This window comes from Colias philodice, chromosome 1 (assembly GCF_061535455.1).
Source record: "Colias philodice isolate Cphi_HAF_F1 chromosome 1, ilColPhil1 Martin Lab GWU primary, whole genome shotgun sequence".
Lineage (NCBI taxonomy): Eukaryota > Metazoa > Arthropoda > Insecta > Lepidoptera > Pieridae > Colias > Colias philodice.
The window spans coordinates 3,848,128-3,875,470 of NC_143086.1; the positions used below are offsets into that span (position 1 = coordinate 3,848,128).

At 32.5% G+C, this 27,343-nt stretch overlaps 1 protein-coding gene across 1 annotated transcript; it reads right to left on the reverse strand.

Annotated features, from left to right (window-relative positions):
* Positions 1-751: 751 nt before the first annotated feature.
* LOC149491082 (putative fatty acyl-CoA reductase CG5065) lies at positions 752-26,711 on the reverse strand. The gene is made up of 8 exons (XM_089703695.1): positions 26,658-26,711; positions 8,215-8,413; positions 5,279-5,587; positions 4,250-4,445; positions 2,284-2,482; positions 1,803-2,042; positions 1,305-1,562; positions 752-1,093 (listed from the first exon to the last, which is right to left on the reverse strand). Exons 2-8 carry the CDS (start codon positions 8,410-8,412, stop codon positions 934-936), a joined length of 1,560 nt encoding a protein of 519 aa, XP_089559821.1. The 5' UTR covers position 8,413; positions 26,658-26,711; the 3' UTR covers positions 752-933.
* Between the last annotated feature and the right edge of the window lie 632 nt (positions 26,712-27,343).

Sequence of the window (27,343 nt, forward strand, 5' to 3'; positions counted from 1 at the left end):
TAATTTTTTTTTACATTTTAACTGGCCTTCAGCAGAAATTAAGGCGTCATTTATCTAATTAAATGCGTCAGCGATTGTATTTTATACTCATGCCACAGAATACCTAATAGTATCTAACGCTACTCATACCACAACAATATTGATAAAACTGTTGATGTAAATATACAAGCTAAATAATAGATGCAGAGGCCAGAGGGTTATATTCATGTAGACATTTTTAGTGTTCCCTCCACGAATCGCGATGCTATCTTTTCGTACTACTTGCTATGTCGAATGTATGTTTCATCGCGAGGACGCAGGAGTCGCTCTTGAATGGTTGAAACTTATTTAACTTTATCGTCTTCATTTTGAGGTAGATTGGGTACTCAAAAATGCTATGGAGTAACATTTATTTTATTATCCGCTTATCCAAATAGAACTATCTAATACAATAACAAAAAAATAATACATAGTTTAGACGTAATTATGTTGGATGATTAAAATATCTTTGATTCCACATGCCACCTTACTTACCACCTTAATAAAATTAAATATTTATAAGTGTTTCTAATTTTTATAACTCCACATAGGTACTTGCTAATATAGCAATGTATTATGTGGCCCACCAATTCCTAATATCAATCATCAATCAATCATCAGCCTTTCGATGTCCACTGCTGGACGTAGGCCTCTCCTAATGCACGCCACTGAGCCCGGTCGTTGGCTCTTTGCCGCCAGTTATGGCCAATAATAATGGCTATTAGTTATTCCTAATATATTAACTATACATTTTAAAATCACAGGAGCAGAGGCACTTTATAATACCAAGTACCAATTCTCCATTCATATGATAATATTGATCATTCATACGTCGTTAAGAGTAAAATTATAACTAAATGAATGTAAAATTTCAAGTCTGGTAACGCACTAAAATCTAAGATATAAACCAAAATGCTAGTGATTATCTAAAACTGCTGGTCCCAAAAACGGCAGATGTTTAACCACAGGCTCTCCGTAACTAAATAAGTCTCGGACAGGTTCGAACCATCTTGCTATAAATGACAGTATCAGTAGCCAGAATAAAATCTTGACGATCCAGTCGAGAAAGTAAAGACTGAAAAAGAAATAGAAGAATATTATATCAAGAATCAAAGGAATTTCATTGCTCATTACTAGTCCAGCATTTAACAATAGGAATAATAATATTTTATGAGCCACTCTAATATATTAAGATACAGTGCAACCCTCTATAAAAAAAGATAAGTTTGTCTCCTAAAAGGAAGTCTCTCTACGAGATCACGAGAGGAGATTAGATGTATACTTACAAGTTGTGATAATGTCTGTTTAAGTGGATCTTGTTAGGATCTTCCTTGAAGCAGAACACTCGACCGCCCTCAACACAGCTATGCAGATATTGCACTTTATCCACCTCCGTCAGATCTGTGTTAAATCTTTTGTTATCCTCATCTGTTAGTTGTAATTTAATGTTATCATAATTCGGGCAAGGAAAGCTCCATGGTCTTATTGTGAAGTATTGCAGTACTTCTAGACCTTGACTTATTCGTTCTTGAACTCGAAGCATGCTGAAAAACAATAATTGTTTTTTAAGTACCTAGAAGTACTTTTCCATTACGTTGTACGAGATTACGATAGAATACATAAACTAAGCTGTAATGTAATTTATTCCGCACAAAGTTATTACATTTTTTTGTTACTAATTGTGATGTTATCTTTATTATTTATAATCTAATGTAGTTGCTGTTTCTGTATGAAACTCTGTAAAGTTACAAATACGTATTTTAAAATATATCTTTATCACTTACAATCGCTTTTGTCCGGTAATAAGCAACAGAAAGTCTATGCAATAAGCTGGCAATAGGTGGTAAAATATTCTCTTGAACTCGTGTAATGCATAATTTGTGGTTATGTCACCATTGGGGTACCACAGCGGCCACGCGAGAGGGTATTTGCGGCCATAATCCTTAGCAATGGTGAGCACCTCTCCCCAAGTTGTAGGCTTCTGATGGCCAATGTTAATATTGTATATTGGGATCACCTCAGGCCTGTTGGAGAGTAACTTGAATTAACATAGTGAAGGAAGTAACAAAATAAAGTGTGATGGAAAAATATCGTGTCAAACGTCGTAGCATTTCTTACAATTATATCTCCTTTCACAACCGGTGTTTCTCCGAAAAACGTTATCTGATTGGATTCAAAAACTCTATCTTTATGTAGACGTAAAGCGTGACTTCGTTAAGATAAGACATAGTTTTGTCATTGTGGTAGGGTATCTATGGTACTCACTTTTCCTTCCTGTTCGACTCAATCATGCCCAAAGCAATGATAGCATTGATTGCGGTATCCACTGGTATGACCTGTGCGAGCAAGCTCCCGTCGCAAAGCATGCTTCGGATCGCGCCCTTACCAGCACCCAGCATCAAACCCACGGGACCGTTGAGGTTGTCCACCCAACCTGGCAGAGGTTCTGCTAAAGCTGGACACACTGGAAATAAAATAAATAAATTGTTTACTTCTTTCCGCAACTTACATGCCAAAATATTCATAACTAGCTATGCCTCACGGTTTCACCCGCCTTGCTCCGCTCCTGTTGGTCTAAGCGTGATGATATACATATAGCCTTCCTCGATAAATGGGCTAACTAACTCCGAAAGAATTTTTCAAATTGGACCAGTAGTTCCTGAGATTAGCGCGTTCAAACAAACTCTTCAGCTTTATAAGCTTCTTGGTATAGATTAACGTACAAAATACAGGCTATATATAATAATATGGTAGAAATACCGCGGTAAGAGTTGCAGTCGCCGCGGTCGCCTTTTCCTTTGTAAAGGGGATGTTAGTGTCGCGCATATCCAGTGGCACTTTACCCCGATCCCAATACGCAAAACAGGCGATAAGCATTTCAACTTAACTATTTCGGGGAGGATTCCGTCACATCCCGGTCTTTTCTTACATTTAAGTTGAGAAATAGCAATATCCAAGTCTTTGGAGGATGGTGGATCGTCTAAACTCTAAAGCATTGAACACCTCTAGCTTCGGCATTCGATTTAAGACATCTTGATTTATGTCAGCAGGTTGTGAATATAGCGCTGTAGGTATAGTGTTCTTGATAATTGGCGGTCACCATTCGTAATGAGAGTCCCATTCACTACCTTTAGAATTCCGATCTTCTTCGGTAGAGGTCCAAGAGCCTTTTTTACTACAATGCTAGTGTTATATGTATGTATATAGAACACTAGCATTGTATTATTATCATACATTTTACATCGAGACCACTACCTACGTCATATTTCAATAGAAATTTCTACTCTTTACGGACATTTTGATCCGCTACGTTTGCGTAATGATGATATCAGTATTCCTAGAATAGCTTTTCAAGTTTAGGCCTTAACGCTTTCTCAGTACGAGAGGTAATGTTATTTTACATTTAATTATAACGTTGTATAATGGACATGTTTTTATTATTTTTTGCTATGAGTCTCTTTTAATTGATGGATTTATATTAAAATGTATATTTAATATAATAAAGCATGCATATATGTATATGCATGTCATCTATACATATGTATAGGCAAAATCGTGATATGTCTATATGTTATTATATCTCAGTGTTTACATGTAATAGACATCTGTAATACGCATGCACGCATGCAGGTATTGATCGGTCAGTACTTACCTGTAAAACCTCATTATCTATGGCTACCTAGTTATCTATGAGTTGCAATAGACGTAGCTCTGCACATTCTACGAGATAAATTTTAAATGAATGCAACATAATTAATTAAATTCAACGAATCGGTACCATGTATAAATAATCTTGATATGACACGATTGTAGTATTAGTATTAGTACCTTTTAGTAGTAGTTTTTGTATTTTCAATAAAATTTTCTTATTCTAAAAAATTAAGTATTCAAACATTATAGAACTAATTGTATAAAACGGAGCTTTATAATCTCGTTCATAAGCTGATTTTTAATTATATTATCTTGGAAGTCAAATGTAACAAGCTTAGTTATGAACTAATATAATTTAGTGCTAAATATTTTTAAACGTGAAACTATGTAAAAAATTGCATAAATCGTGAATTTACGATTACGATATCACTATATGATCGTGTGAATTTAAAACTAGATTATTTATAATTTTTTCTCATAAAAAAGGTATCACGTACAAAACACTTGATATTTATAACCTTTGTTATCGATGCATTAATAATCAATTATCAATCATAAAATCTAACTTCCATACACTTACCTATACTCGGTCTTGCAATAACCACTGGTAAAGATTCAAACGCATCCGCGACGATGGATTCGGCTAGTCTCTTAGAGAAGGTATAGCAGTTTGGATGGGCGCCCAAAAGTGAAGGAGTCAGGAGCGCTAATTGCTTATCATCCAGCCATTCTATGAGTCTCATTATGTCAGATGGTTGTACGGTTGGTGCATGGATCTGAAATAATTGTAAATATCAATTAATAATAATAATACAATCTTTGTTTTACCAAAACATCATAACCTTACATAATACGATTTGCCACCTGCGGTGTTCCCGAACAACTACGACATTGGGGCCTTCAAGAAAAGAGCTTATTTGTCCATAAAAGGCCGGCAAAGCACCTGTAACACTCCTAGTGTTACAAGTGTTTATGGGCGGTGGTGACCACTTAACATCAGGTGGCCCACCTGCTCCTTTGCTTGCTCTGATATAATAATTGCACTGTCTCTTGAACTAGAAAAGCTCTGTATCTCAAGAGCTAATTTTTAATGTGAAAAAAAATATAGCATAAATCAAAAACTAACTGCAAACTATTGTACATTTTTTTTACTTTGAAAATTTGTATTTGATAAAATCTAATTGATTATGTAATTGATGGCAAAAATTATAATACTATGAGAATATAGCTTTTATGGCTTTTTATGTGTAGTGTTTCTCGATGTTGGCCAGAAGGGCTGCTACATCGTAACACGAACGCGTTGGTGAACAGATTCACCCTGTTAGCGACATACATGCGACATACGCAAGGGCGTCCCCCCTTGACAGGGATCACGAACCCTCGGCTTGGGCTGTCGCTTGAGTAGAGGAGGCTGGAAAGGCCGGCATCGGTCGGGCAGCTTTTATGGCATAGTAACATAAAACATGAAGATTTTTTCATTGCTAGTATTATAATTTATAAGATACCTACTAGTCGTTATTCTAATAGTCGTTAATTTTGAACTCGTAATGTTTTGCGCAATTTTATTAAGTAATTTTTGGGGCTTGACTTTTGTGTTAAAGATGCTTACCTTTTCCTCCAAAACCTTATAATCAGGATAGCAGAACGCGGTAGATAGATGCACCACCAGTTGCAGCTTCTTCAATCTTTTAGCCACATTTAGAGTCCTTTGAGTGCCGCAAGTGTTCATATTAACATTGTCCTTTAATGGTGCTTCTAGCCTTAACGTCGCAGCGAAGTGAAACACTAGGTATACTTCTTCGGATAGTTTTTCTATATCGTTGTCCGATAGACCAAAGTTCTCGAAGAGCACGTCACCCTGTAATGCCTTTATCTTCTTGAAGCTTGCTGGACGTTCGTTCCTTATGCGGTCGAAGAGCTGGAAATAAAATGTAGGGTTTTTTACTTTTTATGTATTTTGACGAAATGGATGTTTGTGTATTTAATATTGAAAGCAGTAAAAAGTATTACAATTTTGAAGTGAAACTTCTTTTAGGCGCGTTGAGAGTAATTTCAAAGTCACGTCATGGCAATACCGTCACGTCATGGAGTAAGGCGACGATTTTGGTATCTTTGAATCTTACCAAAGAAGTTTGACTTCTGACACGTGTGCTCGGCACTCACGCTCTTTTTTATTTGTCTTGTAATATTTTACGTTTTCGCATATTGGTAGAAAGCATAGAGTTTCTAGCGTAATAATGAATGGAAGCATTTTATATCATCATCAGCCCATATTAATGTTCCCACTGCTGGGACACGGAATTCCCTTAAGGAATCAGGCCATAATCCACCACGCTGGCCAAGTGCGGGTTGGCGGATGTCACATGTCGTCGAACTCTTGATTCTTCGACATGCCGCGGCCGGCCGGTTGATGATGTTGATGATGTTTTCCTTCACCGTTCGAGCAGTGGTGATGTTATGTGCAGATAAATTGGAAAATCATTTACTGCACGCCGCCGCCTGGTCTCGAACCCCTAGCTTATCGATTTGATGTCCGTGGTCCTCACCACTGAGCCGCCACTGCTTTGGATTGGATTTTAAGTATTCCGACGTAATTGATGTGTGGAATATTTAAAGTGGTAAAAGTGTTTTTTTTATTTGTTATGTTCAAGGGTATTAAAATATTAATTAGTGGAACCCACTTTTTGCATCAATAAGTTAAGGCTGGAAGCATAACATAGTAATAGAGATTTTCTAATGTATTTTACTATATCAGAAAATTCCAACGTAGTTTATCATACCAGTGACCTATTTAGGCTGAGGTAACGTGGAGGTAACCTATATTATGTTTTGCACTAGATAATTAAATATCTCCATTGAAGCAAATCGAGTCAAGCACTCGGTAATCATTCCGCTCAGTCGGCATAGCAATATGTTATTGTATCCGAAAGAGACATAATATTTATTATGTTAATCCGCTTAGAGGCAGCTTTTTTTTAAATAACATTGGAGCGTCTGTGTTTAATATTGAAATAGCCGATTTTTACCAAAATAGAAATTTTAAAAATATTTATATGTCTGTCTGTTTGTTTCGGCTTATCTCAGGAACGACTGGACTGATTTTGAAAGGACTTTCACTGACAGGCAGCTGCTTACAAGGGGTAATTTAGGCTATTGTCTATACCGATATTCCCACATGAACATGAGGATTCAAAGGAATAAACTCAGTCACGCGCGCGGGTGAAACGCGCGGGGTGCAGCTAGTGAATGATATTTCGGAAGTCTAAGTTCGGAAGTATAATGTAAGTATTACGTTACGCTGCAACAGAGTCGATTACCAAATATGTACCATAGAAGTGAATGGCCGTAGATGGAATTAGAGGTTTTGGCATTGAGAAACTATTTAAAATATTACGGCACATATTTTAAACGTGGTATCATTAATAATGTCCAATAACACTGACACTAAGAATAGCAAAGCCATAGGTAGTTATTAATTATTACAATAATAGTCATATTTAAATAAAAGTTGCTCTCTCCAGAATATAGCAGTCTGAGTTACTCGAGCAAAGTAGGTCGGGCGATGGATCGGGAATATAATCCATCTTCCGGTCACAGATTAGTAAATAGTTACTACGGTCCGGTGAGGCGGCGTAAGACGTGTCCCGCTCTCCGCCCCGGGAGGGTGAGCCACAGTAAATTGAATACGAAAAGTACGGTAACTACTTTACTAAGCGGCTTTCATAAACATGCGCATCAACGAGATTTGTAAATAGTCCGAGTCGTCCCGGTATTGTCAGTAGCGAGTGAACTCTCAAAGAGCGCACGCAACGACTTCAACGGCCGCGGCGTATCGCGAAAAAGTTACGCCGATACATGACAAGTTAAATTGCTTGCTTCAAGGGTGCGTAGGTATATTTAATTGAAATGGTTTCGTTGCTTTACTGTTCGTTGTCAATAAACTATGTTAGACACGCAAACCTACAGCTGGCAAACCGCCTGCCCCTGTAGGTTTGCGTTTGGGCTGCCGCCGAGGGGGATACGTCTATCCACCTGTTGCCTTAAAAGAATACAGTGGAGTTTAGTCCGGTACACTTCTATTTTTCTCCACTATAAAAGGCACAGAAAAGTTATACACGTTGTTGGGCTTTTATGGATTTTTTGCTTTGTTTTGGAATAAATTAATGTGCAGTTATATCCTATCGGGGAGCTAAATACCCACATATATAATATTTATGTCAATTATATGTAATATACATGAACGTTTCTCTCAAAATACATAAATTCAGATAATCTATTAGATGCAACTCTATCTTTATGTGATAATTATGTTAAATGTGATTTTATATAATATATTTTAGGTACATTTTTATTCTCTAATCACAAGAGCATGATATGATTTATGTGTTTATTGTTTCTTGAATATAATTTAAATTTAGTTAATTCAAAATAAATAAAAATAATACTTAATTCTCATGCATGCATGTATTTGTTTAGCTATAAAAAGAGAAACAACGGGTTATTTTTTATCTACATTCAATATTTAAATAAATAACAATTACTTACTGGCAACCTCTGCATTTCCTCTAACCTCTGATTGACGGATTTCCCGCGCTTCGGTCGCATTAGTATATAAATGTTGCCAATGTCAGGAACGCTGTAGAGAAGCTTCTCAACCAGCACCTTTCCCATGAAACCAGTGCCTCCGGTCACGAGGACACTCTTGCCTTTATAGAACTCCGCCACAGACATTCCGGCCGACATCCTGGAAAAAACAATACATTAATTAGAATCACACCAAAGCATTTTTTAGGTATAATATCATCTGTGGTTTTAAGTTTGTTATAATTTCGTGTTTCAATGTTTCGAGAACACTGGATTGATTTAAGTGTATTGTTTTTTTTTTCATCGATTGGTTGTCGCTTAGAACATAGGTTTATATGTAATTGGTAAACGATTGAAAAAGTAACAGATAAATGTTGTTGATGTTTGATGTCACATCTAGCGGGAGAGAAACAAGCGGCTAGAGATTAATTAAGTTTCCTCTGTAGTCTTTTTCTCAAAGAAAGCAACGTCGTATATGTATTGAATGTATTGTTTACTTATTCCAATAAAATCCAACTAGATAAGGACACTTTCGGGTCTTTTTACGAGTTACATGCAGGATGCTTTATGTATTTCATTGGTATAATTTGTTCTAAAAAAATCCCTGAAAAACTTATTAAATTATGAAGTTTAGAATTTTTTACACACACTTTTTGTTCAATAATTATATAGTAATTTAAGTAATAAACAAAATAAACTACTGCCTATTTATGTAAGCAACATAAACGTTGGATAGTACGTAGCGGAAATTAACACGTCAATTCTCATGTGCTTTGCGAAGGCAATGGGTGAATTAGATTACTCAAGATAATTGAATCTGAGCGTGCGTTCCGTTAGAAAGTAATTTATTTGGAACAATTTTAGGTAATGCTCGTTGAGAGAAAGAGCGAAGCCAGTAGTTAAACGCACGTGGTTAGCCACGTTTTGTGAATAAGTTTCAAAATGGCGTGTCGAAATTTCTCGGTGATTTAAATCTTTGTTTCATATTTCAGTTTTCGATCGCTCTATGCTAAATTAGTTGTTTTTGTTTTGAAAAAATACTAATAAGTTGTGGTCTCATGCAACTTTAATGGTGAATCATAATAATATCTTACTTTAACACACATTATAAACGATCCTCTTTGTTTATATGATAATTATTAATAATTACTTGAATAATGAATAATTACTAAGTACACTTACGTATATTATAAGTATGCCATACACCATTTTATTGGTAAAAACTAAAAAACAAAACTTACTACAGATACACTTTAAACGAGTAACATGTAAGTATATTTTATTAAAAAACGTCAGGTTAGTCACCACTACCCAAGAACGGCAGAACGAATTTTGTAATGATTAAAAAAAAATATTTCATAAGTGGGTTGGGGGAGCAATAAGTACCTAACTACCTAGGAATTTTATAAAAAGCTAAACTTTTTAATTTTACTAAGGTATTTGTTTAAAACAAGAACCTATAATTAAACCAATAATTATATTCAATTCAATAAATATACACATTTTATAAGATAATTTTTGAAAATAGGTCATAACGTCATTTACCCCGTGGTTAGGTTGGCCCCTTCCAATCTTTATCAGAAACTAGCGACCCGCCCCGGCTTCGCACGGGTGCAATTTTGATACTAAATACACTACAGAAAAACTGTGAACGTTGTACATATATATAAAAACATAGCGGCCCGCTCCGGCTTCGCACGGGTATAAAATAGATAGCCGGGCGGCCGGCCGGTACCGCCGCAAACGCTACGTCCCGCAATTTTTAAATCTGTATTATCTTCGAAAATATTCACTTAAATCATACGGTGTAAAGAGCCATATAGATCTATATTAAATGAACAATGTACCGTATTCAAGGTATTTAATTGGTTAAGGATTAATGCTGTATTGGTTAAAATCGCATCGAAAATTAGCCATTATTTGTCGTAAAAAGTAAATGACAAAAAAAAGTTATTGTGGGTTATCCATAAGAGATAGACATATACCACGCGGCCTTTTCTGTAGACCTTTTCAATGTGTATAATACTTAGTACATTATTTTGATAAAACTCGTAGGGTTCCGCCTGCGTTTGCAATGTAAGCGGAAAAAATGTAATTTTTTACGACATCACATTAGAAACCTCAAAAATAACAGTACTTCTCCACTATTTAATGGACGTTATTATACATATAAACCTTCCCCTTGAATCACTCTATCTATTAAAAAAAACCGCATCAAAATCCGTTGCGCAGTTTCAAAGATTTAAGCGTACAAAGGGACATAGGGACATAGGGACAGGGAAAGCGACTTTGTTTTATACTATGTAGTGATAGTGAAGTGATAATTAAATATGGCTTTTCGTACCTACCTATATCTATACATCTATACAAATATTATAAAGAGGAAAGGTTTGATTTTTTGTTTGTTTGTTTGTATGAATTGAATAGGCTCCGAAACTACTTGGCAGATTTGAAAAATTCTTTCACTGTTGGAAAGCTACATCATTTCTGAGTGACATAGGCTAGGTTTTATCCCGGAAATCCCACGGGAACGGGAACTATGCGGGTTTTTTTTTTGAAAACGCGGGCGAAGCCGCAGGCGGATTGCTAGTAGTATAATAATTGCATGTATATTTTTCTCAAATTCTATGGAATCATAGTATTGGTAGCTATTTTATATTATGTACCGAAGTTTTTTTGCATTTATTTTAGTGGGAACTTCTGTTAGGTGTTTTTGCAAAAATTTTGTAGGTTTTATTTTGTAAAGAATAATGAATAGTGCGTAGACAAATAGTTTGAGTATTTTTAATAGCGTATTGTTTGACATACAATAATAATTATTTAACCATGTGCATGTCAAGGCTATGTCATTATAATGATGAAGTATCTAGACAGAATACAAATTATTATTTACGATACCTACCTATTTTATCCATTGAACGTCGTAACGTAGGATATTAAACGTATCAAGATCATTAAAACATTGTTAGCTTATTAGGTATATTATTAATATTGTTTTCTTCGATATATTTTTGTTTGGGACTTTTTATTTGAGAAAAAAGGATAGTTTCATACGAAGATTTAATCTAAATTTTAAAATTATTTATAATATTTGTCGTAACTAATATAAAGTGTGTGTAACGTGATATTAAAGAAACTTTTATAATTTTTAAACAGACACAATTCAACTTAAAGGCTGCATAGATGAAACGTTTTTTTGAAGAAAGAAACTATCACACAAGTTCCATGTTTCACCCATATGTTTAGTCGAAATTTAGCCTTTTCTCATCTTGCCTTGACCGAAAACGGTATTAAAAAACGGTATCTAAGTAGTATATTTCTATATCATGTTTCGGTTAAATATATCATCATCACTACATAGTATAAAACAAAGTCGCTTTCTCTGTCCCTGTGTCCCTTTGTATGCTTAAATGTTTAAAACTACGCAACGGATTTTGATGCGGTTTTTTTTAATAGATAGAGTGATTCAACAGGAAGGTTTTAGTAAATAATTTATTAGGTTTTAGACAAAGCGGGCGAAGCCGCGTGCGGAATGCTAGTTTACTTATAATGTTAGGATGTTGATTCACACATAAAATGCGTTATATTGTGTGATTAAAATTAATGGTTCACTTAGTACAAACTTAATTTGCTTTAATCATACTCCTATATGAGATAAAATCATAAATAAGGTATTGTGTAAATTAGCCATATTTAATAATGTTGAACAGTCACTCGAGTAATTGTTGGTAATTTTTTTATAATTGTTGTAAAAATGTGCTAATCTGTGACATTATTTTGTATCTCTGCATCATAATTATGTATGTATATTGTATACACAATTACATATCTAGTATAAATCTAATTTAACTCCGACGTAATACACATTATATAATAAGGTTAAGGTCTTCATGTTAGAAATTAAAACCTCATTACCATTAGAATATGAGGGGATCTTGCATATTTAACGAGGTACCTATATTAATATTATAACGCTTTTTTTAACTATTAGGCAGGTAAAGCTATAGTATTCTACGAAAATTTCTTCCTGTCTGGAAATTTGTAGATGTACCTCGATTTTTGTCTTTGATCTATTTGTGTCTCGTATTTGTATAATATTATTATGATGAAATTGGAGCTTCCTTATAAAGCAAAGGATTAGATAGATTATCTCTTGCTATGTCATTATATATTTATAAACATTAACGTTACATACATTACGTTATAATAATACCTATAGCTAGTAAATAATAAATCACATTACATCATCCTGTCAATTAAGTAAAATTTATGTTGCTATATTAATATTTGAAATCACTTTGAAATCAATGGGTCAGCTGCGAAATTAAATAATGGGTAGGTATCTAACATAAAAAAAAATAAACCAATTCTTTTTATTTTTTTATCACTTATAATTAAAAGGTAAGTAATTATGACTTCAAGATCAGGATTTCTTTGGTTATTTTTGTGAATATGCCACAGAAAAAAAATTGAACACGCCACAGAAAAAAAATTGCTTGATTTTACTCAAACATAATTTATTGAAACACATCTTACATGCAAAAATCCTTACAAAGATAAATCAATACACTCAAGTGTAAGTCGGCACTTGCATTGTTGATTTATAAAAACTGGTTCAAAGCTCTTATGAGTAGAGTGTGAAGGCTCTTGTTGGGCAATGACCTGATAACGATTAGCTTTGGAATTTCGTGTGTGGTGTTTAACTATAACTGTTATACGATTATTATAAACGTATAACATTATAAACGATTTCTCAAGTATAGTGATTCTAAGATTAAATAATTGTATTGGTAAACTGTGGGTATTACAGTCAAAAAGTTCATAATTAAAATGTTCATAATTGAATTTTTTTTAATTCTTATGCTTTACGCGCTGGCCATCAACAATGGATATGTCGTGGTCATATCGTAGATTTGATCATTTCATGATATGAGTGGCCATTTCACGAAATGGTCGCATATCGTGAAATGGCCAATTTAGTTTGGCCACATCATGATGTGGTTTGGGCAGATCAATGATAAGAAATCGTTTCACGATATGGCCAATTAACGCACGGTTTTTTCATGAAATGATCAAAATTATTTGATCATATCGTAAAATAGTTACATTAATCGTTGGTAGAGGCGCTGCAAGCTCTGTGTTTATGTGATAAGATGGCGGCCGCTGGCGAAAATTAAATTATTCGCAGTTAAAAACTTCATAATTCGTTTAATAACAATATTATGAAGAAAGTCATAGCAAATAATTTACGACGAAGAGGTACGAGTACTATGGAAAATGTGGATATCTTATATGTATTTAAGAAAAAATGCGACTTAAATAAAATAATTTAAGAAACTACTACTATATTATTATAATTGTTTGTTTTTTAAAAAGCGATCCGCTTCTGGCACTCGCCGGCCGCTCCCGCGGCACGCTCGCTTTGCTCGCTCGGCTCGTGCGTTGTTTATCAAAGTCTAACCTAACCTAACCTAACTGTTTTCTATTGCAAAAACGATTCGCTTCTGGCATTCGCCGGCCGCTGCCGCGGCACTAACTTTAATGACATTAAACAAGTTTTTAGAATATTATATATAGTTATTCTGATTTTTTTTAATATTTTATGGACTCTTTATATTTTATACGATCTGGCCAAATGTGGATGACCAAATCGTGAAACGTTGACGATTTAACGATCTGATCAAACTATGTTGGCCATTTCACGATATGCGACCATTTCGTGAAATGGCCACTCATATCATGAAATGATCAAATCTACGATATGACCACGACAGATACAAATAAAAATATTATTATTTTCAAATATATTATGATTTATTAAAAAGAAGTTGGTTTTGGTTTCAACATTGAAAATCAAAACCAAATTTCCAAAATCAAATTGAAAAATTCGATTTGCATGAAATTTTTAAAAATTTTTTATCTTAAAGACCATTTTTATCGTAAATACATTATTATAGTTATACTAGCTTACCACCCGCGGCTTTGCCCGCTTTGTCTAAAATCTAATAAATTATAGATATACTAAAACCACACTAAAACCGTATCGTTGCGTAGTTTTAAAGATTTAAGCATACATAGGGACATAGGGACAGAAAAAGCGACTTTGTTTTATACTACCTATGTAGTGATTTGACATTTAATTGTTTTTGAACGTTGCCAGTTCAGCTAGTTAATTTAAATAATTTAATGTTATATCAGCTATTGTCTAGTGTAAATTACCAATGTAGGCAATCGTTTTATGTTCACAAAAAATAATGAGCGTGTATCATAGTTCGCACGAGAAGTTTATTAGCAATTTATAATCAAAGAACTAGATTGATTACAGCAAATATGCCATAATGTTGACTTAGCAATACGTGCATTATTAACAAACAGGGATGTAATTAACATATAAATAATATTTTTTTAGTTGCAGGAACAAAAATCGTAAACACGATGATTTGTGAAGATATTTTAAAATCGATTTATAAACATAAAAGGTAGCTGTATGTATTTAAGTACTGGATGTCATTCCTAACTTTCAATTTCGTGTATTATATTATCTGTAGAATAAAGAATTAATAATAAAATTAAATAATAGTTTATTGACGTAATTAAAGTAGTAAGTATAACATTATCCAAAGAAGATGGAATAAAAATATCATACAATTGTATAGCCACAGATTGATCCATATTCAGATTTCAGGTCACTTGGTCAGGTATCTATTTCTCAGGGATCTATTTCAGTCACAGGTTCTATTACCAGTGACCTAAATAGGTATCCAGACTTATTATTTATATGTTGTAACCATGTTTGATTGCAAATAAATGATTTGAAAATTTGATATAATATCATAGACAAATATGATAATATTTAAGTATTCAAATAAGTTATTAGTTACGATTATTCACAAGATCCAACCCTGTTGCTTGCAACTTTGTAAGCTAACCACTAGCTAGTTACACTCAATCTACAACCAAGCCGTCGATTTCCATGTTATCAAAGTAAATTACATCGGAAAGTGAACTATATAAAATAATGGTTTATTACGAATCTATTACGGTTGTAATACACTAGAGCAATTGATCTGAATTCAGCTAGGTCTGAAATATCCTTGTTGAAATAATTAATTATAATGTAGAATTAACTACTTTGAACTTTTATCAGTTCGAAGTCATGTGATAATTTAATTTATTATTTGGTTCTATTTCTAGTAATAAGAATATATTAAAGTTAACAATTTTAGGTACATACTTTTGTTTGTTTGTCTTTCAAAAGAAACTGGTATCTAAATTAAGTAAATTAAATTAATAAAAAAAAAATCTAATTTCATGCAAACAAAAATTACGATTGATGACGATTACATGAATTTCGATCAAATGTTTTTTAATACATTTAAGTGTTTACGTATATTTTGTTTACTCGTGACATTATGAAACTTATGGTGAAAATAAAGTTCAAAGGTCTTCCACGACTGGCAATGAGGAGCTCGTTTAGATCCTGTTCATGCGGCTGTATTTACATACTTATATTGTAGCTGATCGACTTGTTCTGAGAATGTATGGGTAGTTTCTTCAATTTCTCTGTGAACTGTTTATATTCTAGCTTGTATGCTACAACTAAGTATGGTAAAGATAAACTATAAATTTTAAAGCAAGTATTTTTAGTTATAATAGTGATAAAAGATACAGTTTAAATACATATCAAAAAATTTACTAGTATTTCTTTAAACTTTTTTGAATTAAATTTTATTATAGTATCATTCAACAGCTCATTAACTTATTTGATAGACAATTTTGAATTTAAATTAAGGTAAAATCACACTATACACAAACTGTACAGTATACACGTAACACGACTGTAATATAAATAATAAAAACGAATGTAGTTCGACCTTCTAGGTAATCATATTTTGTCAATGTCGCACGTATGTTATTGCCACTTTAGACTGTTTACACGCTATTTTACGAGCTTCCACAGTTGTAGAGTAACTATTTAGTAATCTCTGCTTGTAGTACGGTTGTAGTGTACTAGTGATTTAGTGAATGACGAAGGGTCAATGATCGCATTTGGGGCTTTTCCCTTTCCTTACCGCAATCACTCTCCGTGAACAAAATTACAGAAAATTAGGATTATATGGGTAGTCGGTACTCGAGGCAATGATGTCGCGGTTTTATTGTTAGGGTCGACAATGGTCGAAAAGGGGAAAGTGGGTATAGGAGGATCAGAAAAAATAAATATTAATGCCAATGGTGAACCATAATCAGGATTAGCGTGGTTTAATGAAAAATATGAAACCTACACAAATGGTGCTATTTTAAAGGCTTGTAGCAATGAAAAATGCGAACAGGAAATCTGCACTAAATCGTCTATAAAAGAAAAAAGGCGATACAGGGGGGATACTAGCATAGTACCATAGTATAATATATTTTGTTATTACGATGTCAGATGATCCACAACGCATAAAAATATAGGTAGATTAAAGGTATAAATGAAAGCATTGCAATAATTAAACTAGTTTACTGTTGATACCACAAGACTAGTTATCTCGAACCATCCAAATTAATCTCGACTCACTATTAGTACTTCGCAATTACATTCTATCACATTACCGTAACATTTCTTACTTTGTAACTAGTGTGTCACGCTTATTATCGCGTGTTAAGAAAGTTTTTATTTTCTCATTTTTAGAGTTCCGTACCGATAGGGTAAAATGGGACCCTATTACCACAGAATACATAATATTAGCTAACGCTACTATTACTGAGACTTCGTTGTCTGTCTGTCTGTTTCCAGGCTGTATCTCATCTCATAAACCGTGATAGCTAGAAAGCTGAAATTTTCACAAATGATGTATTTCCGTTGCCGCTATAACAACAAATCGCGTCGTGCGCGAGTCCGACTCGCACTTGGCTAGTTTCTTCTCTTGTCTCTGGGATATAATATAGCGTATGATAATATACTATGGTGTTTCAAAAACCCGGAATCACGTCGTTTTGTACCTAAATAATTTTACTATTAAATGTTTTTAAATTCGAAAATCATATAAAACTCCTATTGTTTGTATTGCTTAAATATTAATTTGCATTGCTTATTTAACTTATTTTTCCATTACGTTCGTAGCCACCATTCCAGATCCGTAGCTGCATTGCAAAGTGTAATTCAAAGATCAGTCTGTCGGTATGTCATATGGCATAACCATTTCACTAGAAAACCAACAATAATTTAAATTATTCTTTTTTCTGGGTCTTGGCGTTAAAAAATAAATATGATTTTATACGCAGGCATAATTAACTATGCATATGAGTAAAGCTTGAAGTAATTAATAATTATGCAACATATTATGACGAGTTTACATTCTAATTTTTGAGTATTTTAAATACTTTTTAGATGATTACGTGGATAAATATATATCTATCCATGTGAATTTAACATCATGGATATATTCTACGTCTTACATAAAAAAAAAACATAATGATATGATAAAAAATGTCAAAAATATTTCACCACACTATAAACATTATCACGACACTTGCTCAACTCCGCTCAAAGTTAAATAAATACCATAATATGAATTATTCTGTTTAGAAATAAGGTCTTGGTCCGTTCATAGCCTTGTGTGAAGGATTTTTAGCACAAATATTAACCATTTTAAGTGCATTTATGCGTATCACGGATATCATTTTCATTTACATATTTTATTATAGTGTAAATAGAGATGTCTGTACCAATGTATATAATATATACACATAAACATTATATACGTACATAGCTTTAGAATATTATGAATACAAATTGCGAGAAATATCCATTGAAAGTTTTTATCGCTTGTATTATATTATAATTACCTGGTATATATATTAGGTATATTATGTTATATGTATTTACAGAAATTACCTATGTATAAATATATGTTTTTTAATGAGTGACACCGAATTATAATTAATTTAATGTAATAAATATAAATAAATAAATTTTTGTTTATCTAGGTCTACTGAACGTACTACGTACCTAACGTAGTCATTTTCTAGGAGATCCGAGTCCGCCTAGGTTTTGAATGTACGGTCATGACGAAAAGGCTTCTCGTAATATACCTATTTTTTAATACAGATCACTTTCAATAATTTCATTATTTCTTATTTAAAGTTTAAATGCGTGTTAGCGAAATACATAATCAAGAAATATCTTCCTAAAATAAGTATCAATGCGAACAATTATCTAACAGACAAACAGACAGTCAAACATCCTCTTTACAAAAGGCAATATCCCATCCGAGAACATGGCTTATCAACGTGTAGTCTTAGTTTCCTTACAAGGAAAAAAGTCCAAGGAAAAACTTGTATTGACATAGAATAAAATGTTTTTCTTTAGCATTATTACAACAATTTTACATGCACGCTATAGAACCTAGAAAGCTAAATGCATCATGCATCCAGCTTATTCTTTCGATATGAATGTTATAAATACGAATTATGTATGTATTTAAATTTGATGAATTTTAGTAGTAGAGGTGTGATGAGGGGGGTCTTTAAAAAATTATTTGTATCCAAAATTAAATGTAAAGTTCTAGAATTATGTGATTAACATAATATAATTCGAGAAAAGTTTAAAAATGCACGCAAGCAAAAAGGCAAGCGGAAAGCTAGTATAGAAACGATCTAGCATTTAGTAATATATAAGTTATCGTAAGAATTATTTACAAGTATTTTGGTTTAATAAGAACACATTCTATTATTACTTATCTAATTATTTTAATTTGCTACTAACAAAGATCTAATAAAAATGCCTACAATGTAAGTTTAAATCTACGTATATTGCAATGTACTTTTGATATCTTCCTCCATCTTAGCATTGCGTTACTCATGGTAGGATCTCAATTATGAAGAGCTGTACTAATTAAAACCCTTGCGTTTCCGTTGTTTACACATGCAATCCTACATAATAACTAGGTTTGTAAACATAGACTAGGACATGTAGCTTGTCACTTTTAGAAATAATATTTAACGTTACATTATGTATGCTTTTTCTTGATGAAATTTAGAAATTTTTATGATAGTGTACAAATAAACTACACTGTTTATTTAATAACTAGCTTACCGCCCGCGGCTTCGCACGCGTTTTCAAAGAAAAACCACCATAGTTCTCGTTCCCGTGTGATTTCCGAGATAAAACTTATGCTAGGTGTTAATCTCTATATGCTAAATTTCATTGTAATCGGTTCAGTAGTATTTGCGTGAAAGAGTAACAAACATACATACACACACACATGTGACGAGTTCAAAGCGTTTAAAATTAACTGGATCGGAATACATTTCCAGGATTCATATTTGAATTTATAACATTTTTTATTATGTATTATGTGTGTCTTGTTTATAACTGCAGTAAAACGCATCACGTGATACGTCTGCGATCTTACAAAAATGAATGTTTTATAAGAACTGATTTATTCAACTATCTCTATTGTAAAATCTTTTTTTGCTAAGTTCAATTGCGTTTATATTGTGTAAGTTCTGTATCTTGATGTCGAGATATCCGTGTAAAGAAATATCTATTGATGTGCAGACATAGAACGAGAACTTATTGTTTGAACGGTTTTAATTAATGTTAGGTACTAACATTATAACAAGGAATTCCTCCATTCGTAATACATAAGCTCCGAATTCTATAGTTATTGTTTATTTCGAGGTTATCTCTCGTGGAGCCGCGGCCGGGGCGAACGGCTTGTCTTAATCTAAATTGTAAATATGTATCCCGTTTCGATGTAATATGAAAGGGATTTCTGTTTGTGCATACTTACAGTATACTAACTAGTAACTATATCTTTAGCTGCGCATAGGTTCTCATTCCAGACGAATGTATCTTTAAAGGAATAAGGTTTAACAAACTTTACATTATGAGCAATGAGCATCCATAATGTCTTCATATATTCTTACCTATAGGATACGATTCTTCCTTAATTTCTTGTGAAAAAAGCCGGGATTACCTAGACGTGTGATTTTGAAAGGTTCGTTATTTCACCTTCAAAAACATAATACGTTTCTCCACCTCATAAGTCATACCGTTACATAACGGTTTCTAGTGAAAAGACTGTCCAAATTACATGGAAGAAATGAATTAGAAGGGAACGAAATGGACCGTTTCTAATTTATTGATTGCTCCACGAACTATAGGTACATGTATATATACTGTGGTATACATAATAGGTAATATGTTCCCACGAATAATGACTTATATGTATAACTACAGATGAAAATCCTTTTTAAACAATTGGTTCATCACTACAGAATATAAAACAAAGTCGCTTTCTATGTCCCTATATGATATATCCATTTGTATGCTTAAATCTTTAAAACTACGGAACATATTTTGATGCGGTTTTTTTAATAGATGAAGGTTTAAGTATATAATTTATTAGGTTTTAAACAAATCGGGTGAAGCCTTTTATCGGGTGAAGATTTTTATTGGAGAATATTTATATTTGGGAGATTTTTATTTTATTTTTTTGGTTTAGAACATACGTCCTTTTTAAATTACCTAATCATAACATTTATGAAAAGGTAACTGGTAAAACAAAGAAAAAAAACTTTCTTTAACCTTTGACTAAATCTCGTTAAGATAACTTATCTAAAGTTACCGAAATGAGTTTTTCTACCTTTGTTTTGGACATAGTTTTGTAGTTAACAGCGTGCCTCGTTTCTTTTGAATGAAAGTGTTTATATATTTAGGGCTATTTATAGGTCCATGTATTTAATAATGAAACAAAAGGTAAAAGGATTTTATGTTTTGTACTTTTAAACCGACATAACCGAGAACCACGGAATATTCTTACAACGATGTTATATTATAACATAGGTACATATTATGATAACTGTATAGTTAGCATATTGATAACATGGTTTTTAAACTGGTTGATTTGATTAAATTTGATTTACACTTTTTGCTTTGATTTGACCAAGGACAATATAATATTATGGTTTTTATTAAGATACAGTGAGATGCGCGTGTACGTATTTGCATAAGCGTAACCTAGTACATATAGTTATTTTGTTCGTATAAGTATGATAAATCAAAACAATTTCCCTATATACCGAAGGCCGCGAGGCGCGATCAAAGGTGGGTCGCGACCCATATCACACAGGTTAACATACACTGTCCTAGATAAAGCTGGCTTCATTGAGTATGAGTTTGAGATTAATTTTGAAAGAATTCGATAGATGATAATCAAGTCTTTACGATTTATTTTGAGTTTGAGTTTGAAATACTTCAATAGCTGATAATGAAGTAAGAAAATAATGGACGTAATGCATCAAAGTACGGGGTTTAAAATGACGAAGAAAAATGAATTTGAAAGACTAGTAGACGCTACAAATTGTATGTAAATGTCACCAATTGTAAGATCGAGAGGAAAATTGTTTGAACTTTACCCTTAATTAGCATTACGTTGCTACTTGCTAGGTACCTCACAATTAACTATATAAGGTTACTCTAGTACCAATGCCATATAAAATATAACACTTTAATGGTCTTCGGTTACCTTAAACTCTGGTCTACTTATTACAAAAGCCTTTGCGTGGGTGTGAACTCAAATAATCTATACTTATAATATAAAGCTGAAGGGTTTGTTTGTTTGTTTAAACGCGCTAATCTCTGGAACTACTGGTCCGATTTAAAAAATTCTTTCAGTGTTAGATAGCCCATTTCTCGAGGAAGGCTGTAGGCTATATATCATCACTCTAAGACGAACAGGAGCGGAGCCACGCGGGTGAAACCGCGGAGCGCAGCTAGTTCTTGATATACCAAAATAAGTAAATGCGAGTGTAATTATTTGTAAAATTAAATTGTAAAAAGAGCAACTATGGAGTTTCTTGCCGGTTCTTCTCCGTAGATACTGCTTTCCGAATCGGTGGTAAATGTTAATAATATGTACCTAATGACGTTTCAAAAGTGCTTCTAGAAGAAGTCTAATTGAATAAATAAATTTTTGAGTTTGAGTTTGAGTTTGGAGATAGATCTATTGAGTTAAACCTGTTTTATTTCAATAGAGTTAGTGATTATTATTTACTAGCTTTCCGCCCGCGGCTTCGCCCGCGTTTTCAAAGAAAAACCTGTTCCCGTAGGATTTCCGGGATAAAACCTATCCTATGTCCTTTCTCGGGTATCAAAATATTTCTATACCAAATTTCATGCAAATTGGTTCAGTAGTTAAGGCGTGATTGAGTAACAGACAGACAGACAGAGTTACTTTCGCATTTATAATATTAAGTATGGATTATGTTGGTAGGTATATGTCAAATGTCAATTTATAATTAATAATACTCGCAATAAACTACTGCGGTTATTGTTCAAATTCAATTAATATAAGAATTTATTTATGTTTTTAGAAAACACCAAACTATTCCTACCATTAACCGATTATCCAGTTTGAGAGGATGGTATAATTAAAGTTCAAAATATAGTCCCCAAGTTTATACAAGTATAATTTAAAGACTGACTAAAGCATTCACTAAAAATATTTTAAAATAAAGTTTCATTTTCAATATTGGTAACTAATATAAATTATAAAATAGGTACTTTTCAATTATGTTTCAATATGCAATCTTACTAATTAAATAAATTGTAGGATCTCACAAAAACTAGCTGAAACAAACAAATTAAACGTACCTACAGGAAAATTAAAATCAATTAATTAAATGCAAAATACTTTTTGTTATTTTATTCAGATTTTATGAGAAAATATCAGTTCAATTGTGTAAATTAGCTAATGGGCATTGGCCATTGATAGAAGACTAAACTACATCCTTTAATACGATTTTAATTCAATTTCAGAATAAAAAAAACAGACATTCGGATACATTGAATAAATATAGAAAGCTATAAGGCTCTATAATATATTCTATACACATATTTGTAAGATATATAGATACAAAAAATAATAATATATGTGAAGGACTAATACTTGATATTTCTGTACAAATTCGCTGTATTTGCAAAAATTGTATTCGCATTTCGCAATGCTTAATGTAAAATATTTATTAGCAACCAAAATATTATATTAAATACTAGCTTACCGCCCGCGGCTTCGCCCGCTTTGTCTAAAACCTAATAAATTATATACTAAAACCTTCCTCTTGAATCACTCTATCTATTAAAAAAACGCATCAAAATCCGTTGCGTAGTTTTAAAGATTTAAGCATACAAAGGGACATAGGGACATAGGGATATAGGGACAGAGAAAGCGACTTTGTTTTATATACTATGTAGTGATGAACTTATATTAAATTAATAATATTTTTATTCTTACATTCAACTTAATTTAAATACACACATAGGTATTTAAAAGTTAACCCAATCCATATTGAAAATTCGAAAAATTAATTAAACTTATATATTAAGGCCCTATTATTTATGCAAAATTATAATCATTTCGTATTTTAAACTAATTGTATTAAATTGGACTAAATGGACTCAAAGCGAATTTCACCGCATTTAACAGACTGATTGAATACAAATTGAAAATGTTATTTATTGACATAACAGAGTCATTACTATAACAAAATATACAACAATATTTACAGCATTTTTTATGCTCTCGAATCATTGTCTCGAATTTAATAATACATAAGAAACTTGTTTTAACATTTAAATTTTACTAACATAATTGTGAGTAAAAAAATGTTTTGTTATTTGTTTATAGTGTTACACGGAGATTGAGGATCTTAAGGCAATCATAATTTTTTTGTATACATTATATAGGTACATAAATTACTATTATTATATTATATATATAATATATTATATTATTCATATTTAATTTTATCGTTCAACTAGTTTGATGAAAAACACCGTGTAAGTTCGCTCAGCAAAATAAGCTATAAGTCATCGTGAAAAAACGCTTTTATTTTATTGAATCCAATTGGCTATTAACAAAAAAGTCCCATTATACCTATAGGTACTATTTATATTTTTGGTGTGCGCAATTTTGTTTAGATTCAATTTGAAAGATATTGGAGATCGAGTAGTTATTTATTTGATTTATTAAATACTTACTACTAATTATTTACAATAAGTATATTCATTAACGTATACGAATGTAAATATGTCTATTGTTTTCGAACGGATTTTAAACAGATGAGGAACATGGTTTATTTTTGTTATGAAATCAAAACCTATCAAAAAATGACGTAAGAAACACGAGAGCAAAGCCCATAAGAAAAACTAGTTGGTTCTGATAATCTTTAGATAATCGACATACATAATATAAAACCGTTATCTGTATTATTATTTAAAGCCGAATCTTGTATGACTTGTGTTAGCTTTAAATTAAAGAATATTGATATAAATCGAACGGTGAAAGTTGTAGCATTTTTTTAATAAATTTCTCTTTAGAATTACTGAAGATATCGAAAAACATATTAGTCCATTGAATGAGTCCCTCCAAGGGGGGTCTAGAGTGCGTGAGTTAGTAACGTAAGATGTTTCTTCGGAAACATGTCAAGAGTCCCTAGGTAATAAACATACTAAAACCCCGGGCCACTAGGAGGAGCCCCGGAGTGGGGGGAGGGGGGAAATGGGTCCATTTTTTCATTTTTCGCTTAAATCTCAAAAACGGTACATGCTAGAGAAAAACTTTCAAGGAAAAATTGAAAGGCCATAAAATTATCTACAAGTTGTACCTGAATCATTTTTTCCTATATCCTACCGTTTCTGAGTTATACGCAGTAAAACATGATTTTGGCTCAAACAATTTCAACATCAATCGATCAAAAAATATTTCTTTCTTCCAAAAATCTCAAATGTGCAACTTGTGACCAGTACTGATAGATTGCTCTTAATTAGTTCTATAATTGGTAAAATAAACACATTCCTCCATGGAAGCCTTTAGGAGGAATCGATTGTCAAAATATTATATTAGGACAGTTTGAGTTACTGAACTTGATCTTTTTATTTTTTTCTTCCAAAAAACTCAAAAGTGCAACTTGTGACCGGTACAGATAGATTGCTCATAATTAGGTCCTAATAAAATTCAATTCCCCGTAAACGCCTCCGTGTTGGAATCTGGTATTTTTATCAATGATAGACCCAATTATGAGAAATCTATCTGTACCGGTCACAAGTTGCACTTATGAGTTTTTTGGAAGAAAAAAATAAAAAGATCAAGTTCAGTAACTCAAACTACCATAATATAATATTTTGACAATCGATTCCTCCTAAAGGCTTCCATGGAGGAATGTGTTTATTTAACCAATTATAGACCTAATTAAGAGCAATCTATCAGTACCGGTCACAAGTTGCACTTTTGAGTTTTTTGGAAGAAAGAAATATTTTTTGATCGATTGATGTGGAAATTGTTTGAGCCAAAATCATGTTTTACTGCGTATAACTCAGAAACGGTAGGATATAGGAAAAAATGATTCAGGTACAACTTGTAGATAATTTTATGGCCTTTCAACTTTTCCTTGAAAGTTTTTCTCTAACATGTACCGTTTTTGAGATTTAAGCGAAAAATGAAAAAATGGACCCATTTTCCCCCTCCCCCCACTCCGGGGCTCCTCCTAGTGGCCCGGGGTTTTAGTATGTTTATTACCTAGGGACTCTTGACATGTTTCCGAAGAAACATCTTACGTTACTAACTCACGCACTCTAGAACTTTTTATTCAATGGACTATATGTACATATACACACGAACAAACAACCTCCTCTTGTTGTTTTGGAAGATGGTCAATTAAAATTAAACGAGAGTTAATCTAATATTTATTTCTCAAAACGGTTTCACTATTTTTTGTTTCATAACGCGGGTCGGGAAACTTTAAAAAATGACCAAATGGTGTAACGAAAAAATACTTTGTTCCGCTGTAAGCTTGCCAGTACATTTCCAGAGCTATGCATTGATAATTATTGAGATGTATCGTAAATGCAGTTGTCATCAACAAAATTGAACAAAATTGAAAAAGATTATTTAATTATTTTACGAAACTAGTTTAAATTAATTACAAATTTAAGTTATTAATTGATTTGATTGAATCTAAAATATGTAACAAATAATCATGGTTTTTTTTATTTATACAATTATTTTAATTGTAAAGAATTAGATAATCCTATTCCTATTATGGTCTTACTCGGGATAGAGATCTCAAGAAGTCACTCGATGTTTTCTTTATACGCACCCGTTTAATTCTTTTCTTATAAAAATAATTTATACGTAAAAATTAGTTTAAACCAATAGTCCTTTATACATAAAAATAAATATTGCATGTTAAACCGCAGCAATGTTTGTTTATGTATCTCAATTTTAAAAACGATTTTTGGTTATCACATTTTTCATCTCAAAAAAAGAAAAAAATAAATCGCAGCACAAAATGATTAAACGAAATTGCCACCAAAATATTCAAAGTTTAAATAAAATATAGTTGTATTATATACTCACTCGTTAGAATAAGTCGTGAAGGTTCGTCGCAACGCACTGCTCGACTGGCTTGCTGGCCAGGTTGCGTCTACATAAAATATTTGTGATCTAGTAGTAAGGTGGTCCTCGACTCATTATCATACATTAATTAGCTTTAGCAATTGTGACTGATTTGCGGAGATTTTCTTCCGGATTACATGTTTATTTACCTTATTTATTTAACTATTGTATTACGTATTTGCTCGTGTCTTAGGTATTTAAGAGTGTTAATTTTTAACCTCTTGATCTTTATAAATAATGGTACATAATTCATAATGACAGTAGATTATAATCTTTTAGTATATTGTTGTTTTTATTTGTTTAATTATGTGTTTTAGCATACATTAAACATAGCATAATATTGTTTTTATAACTCTACTAGCTGACCCGCAAAACGAAGTTAGAGAGGACATCTTTATATTTCACGAACTTAAAAAAGTTTTTCGCCATCGAACCTAAACAAAACATTTCATAAAAATCGGTTAAGCTTAAAAAAGGAGGAGGTTCCACGGCTTTAAAGAAAAGGAAGAGGTTCTCATTTTGACTGTTTTCTTTTTCAGTGAACACCGTGACAGTAGAAATGTATAAAAGTTTACATAGAGTGTACAAATTAGTCTATAAAGTAGGTACCAACGATTTAGTTCTAAAAAGTTATGTGCCTAATTAAT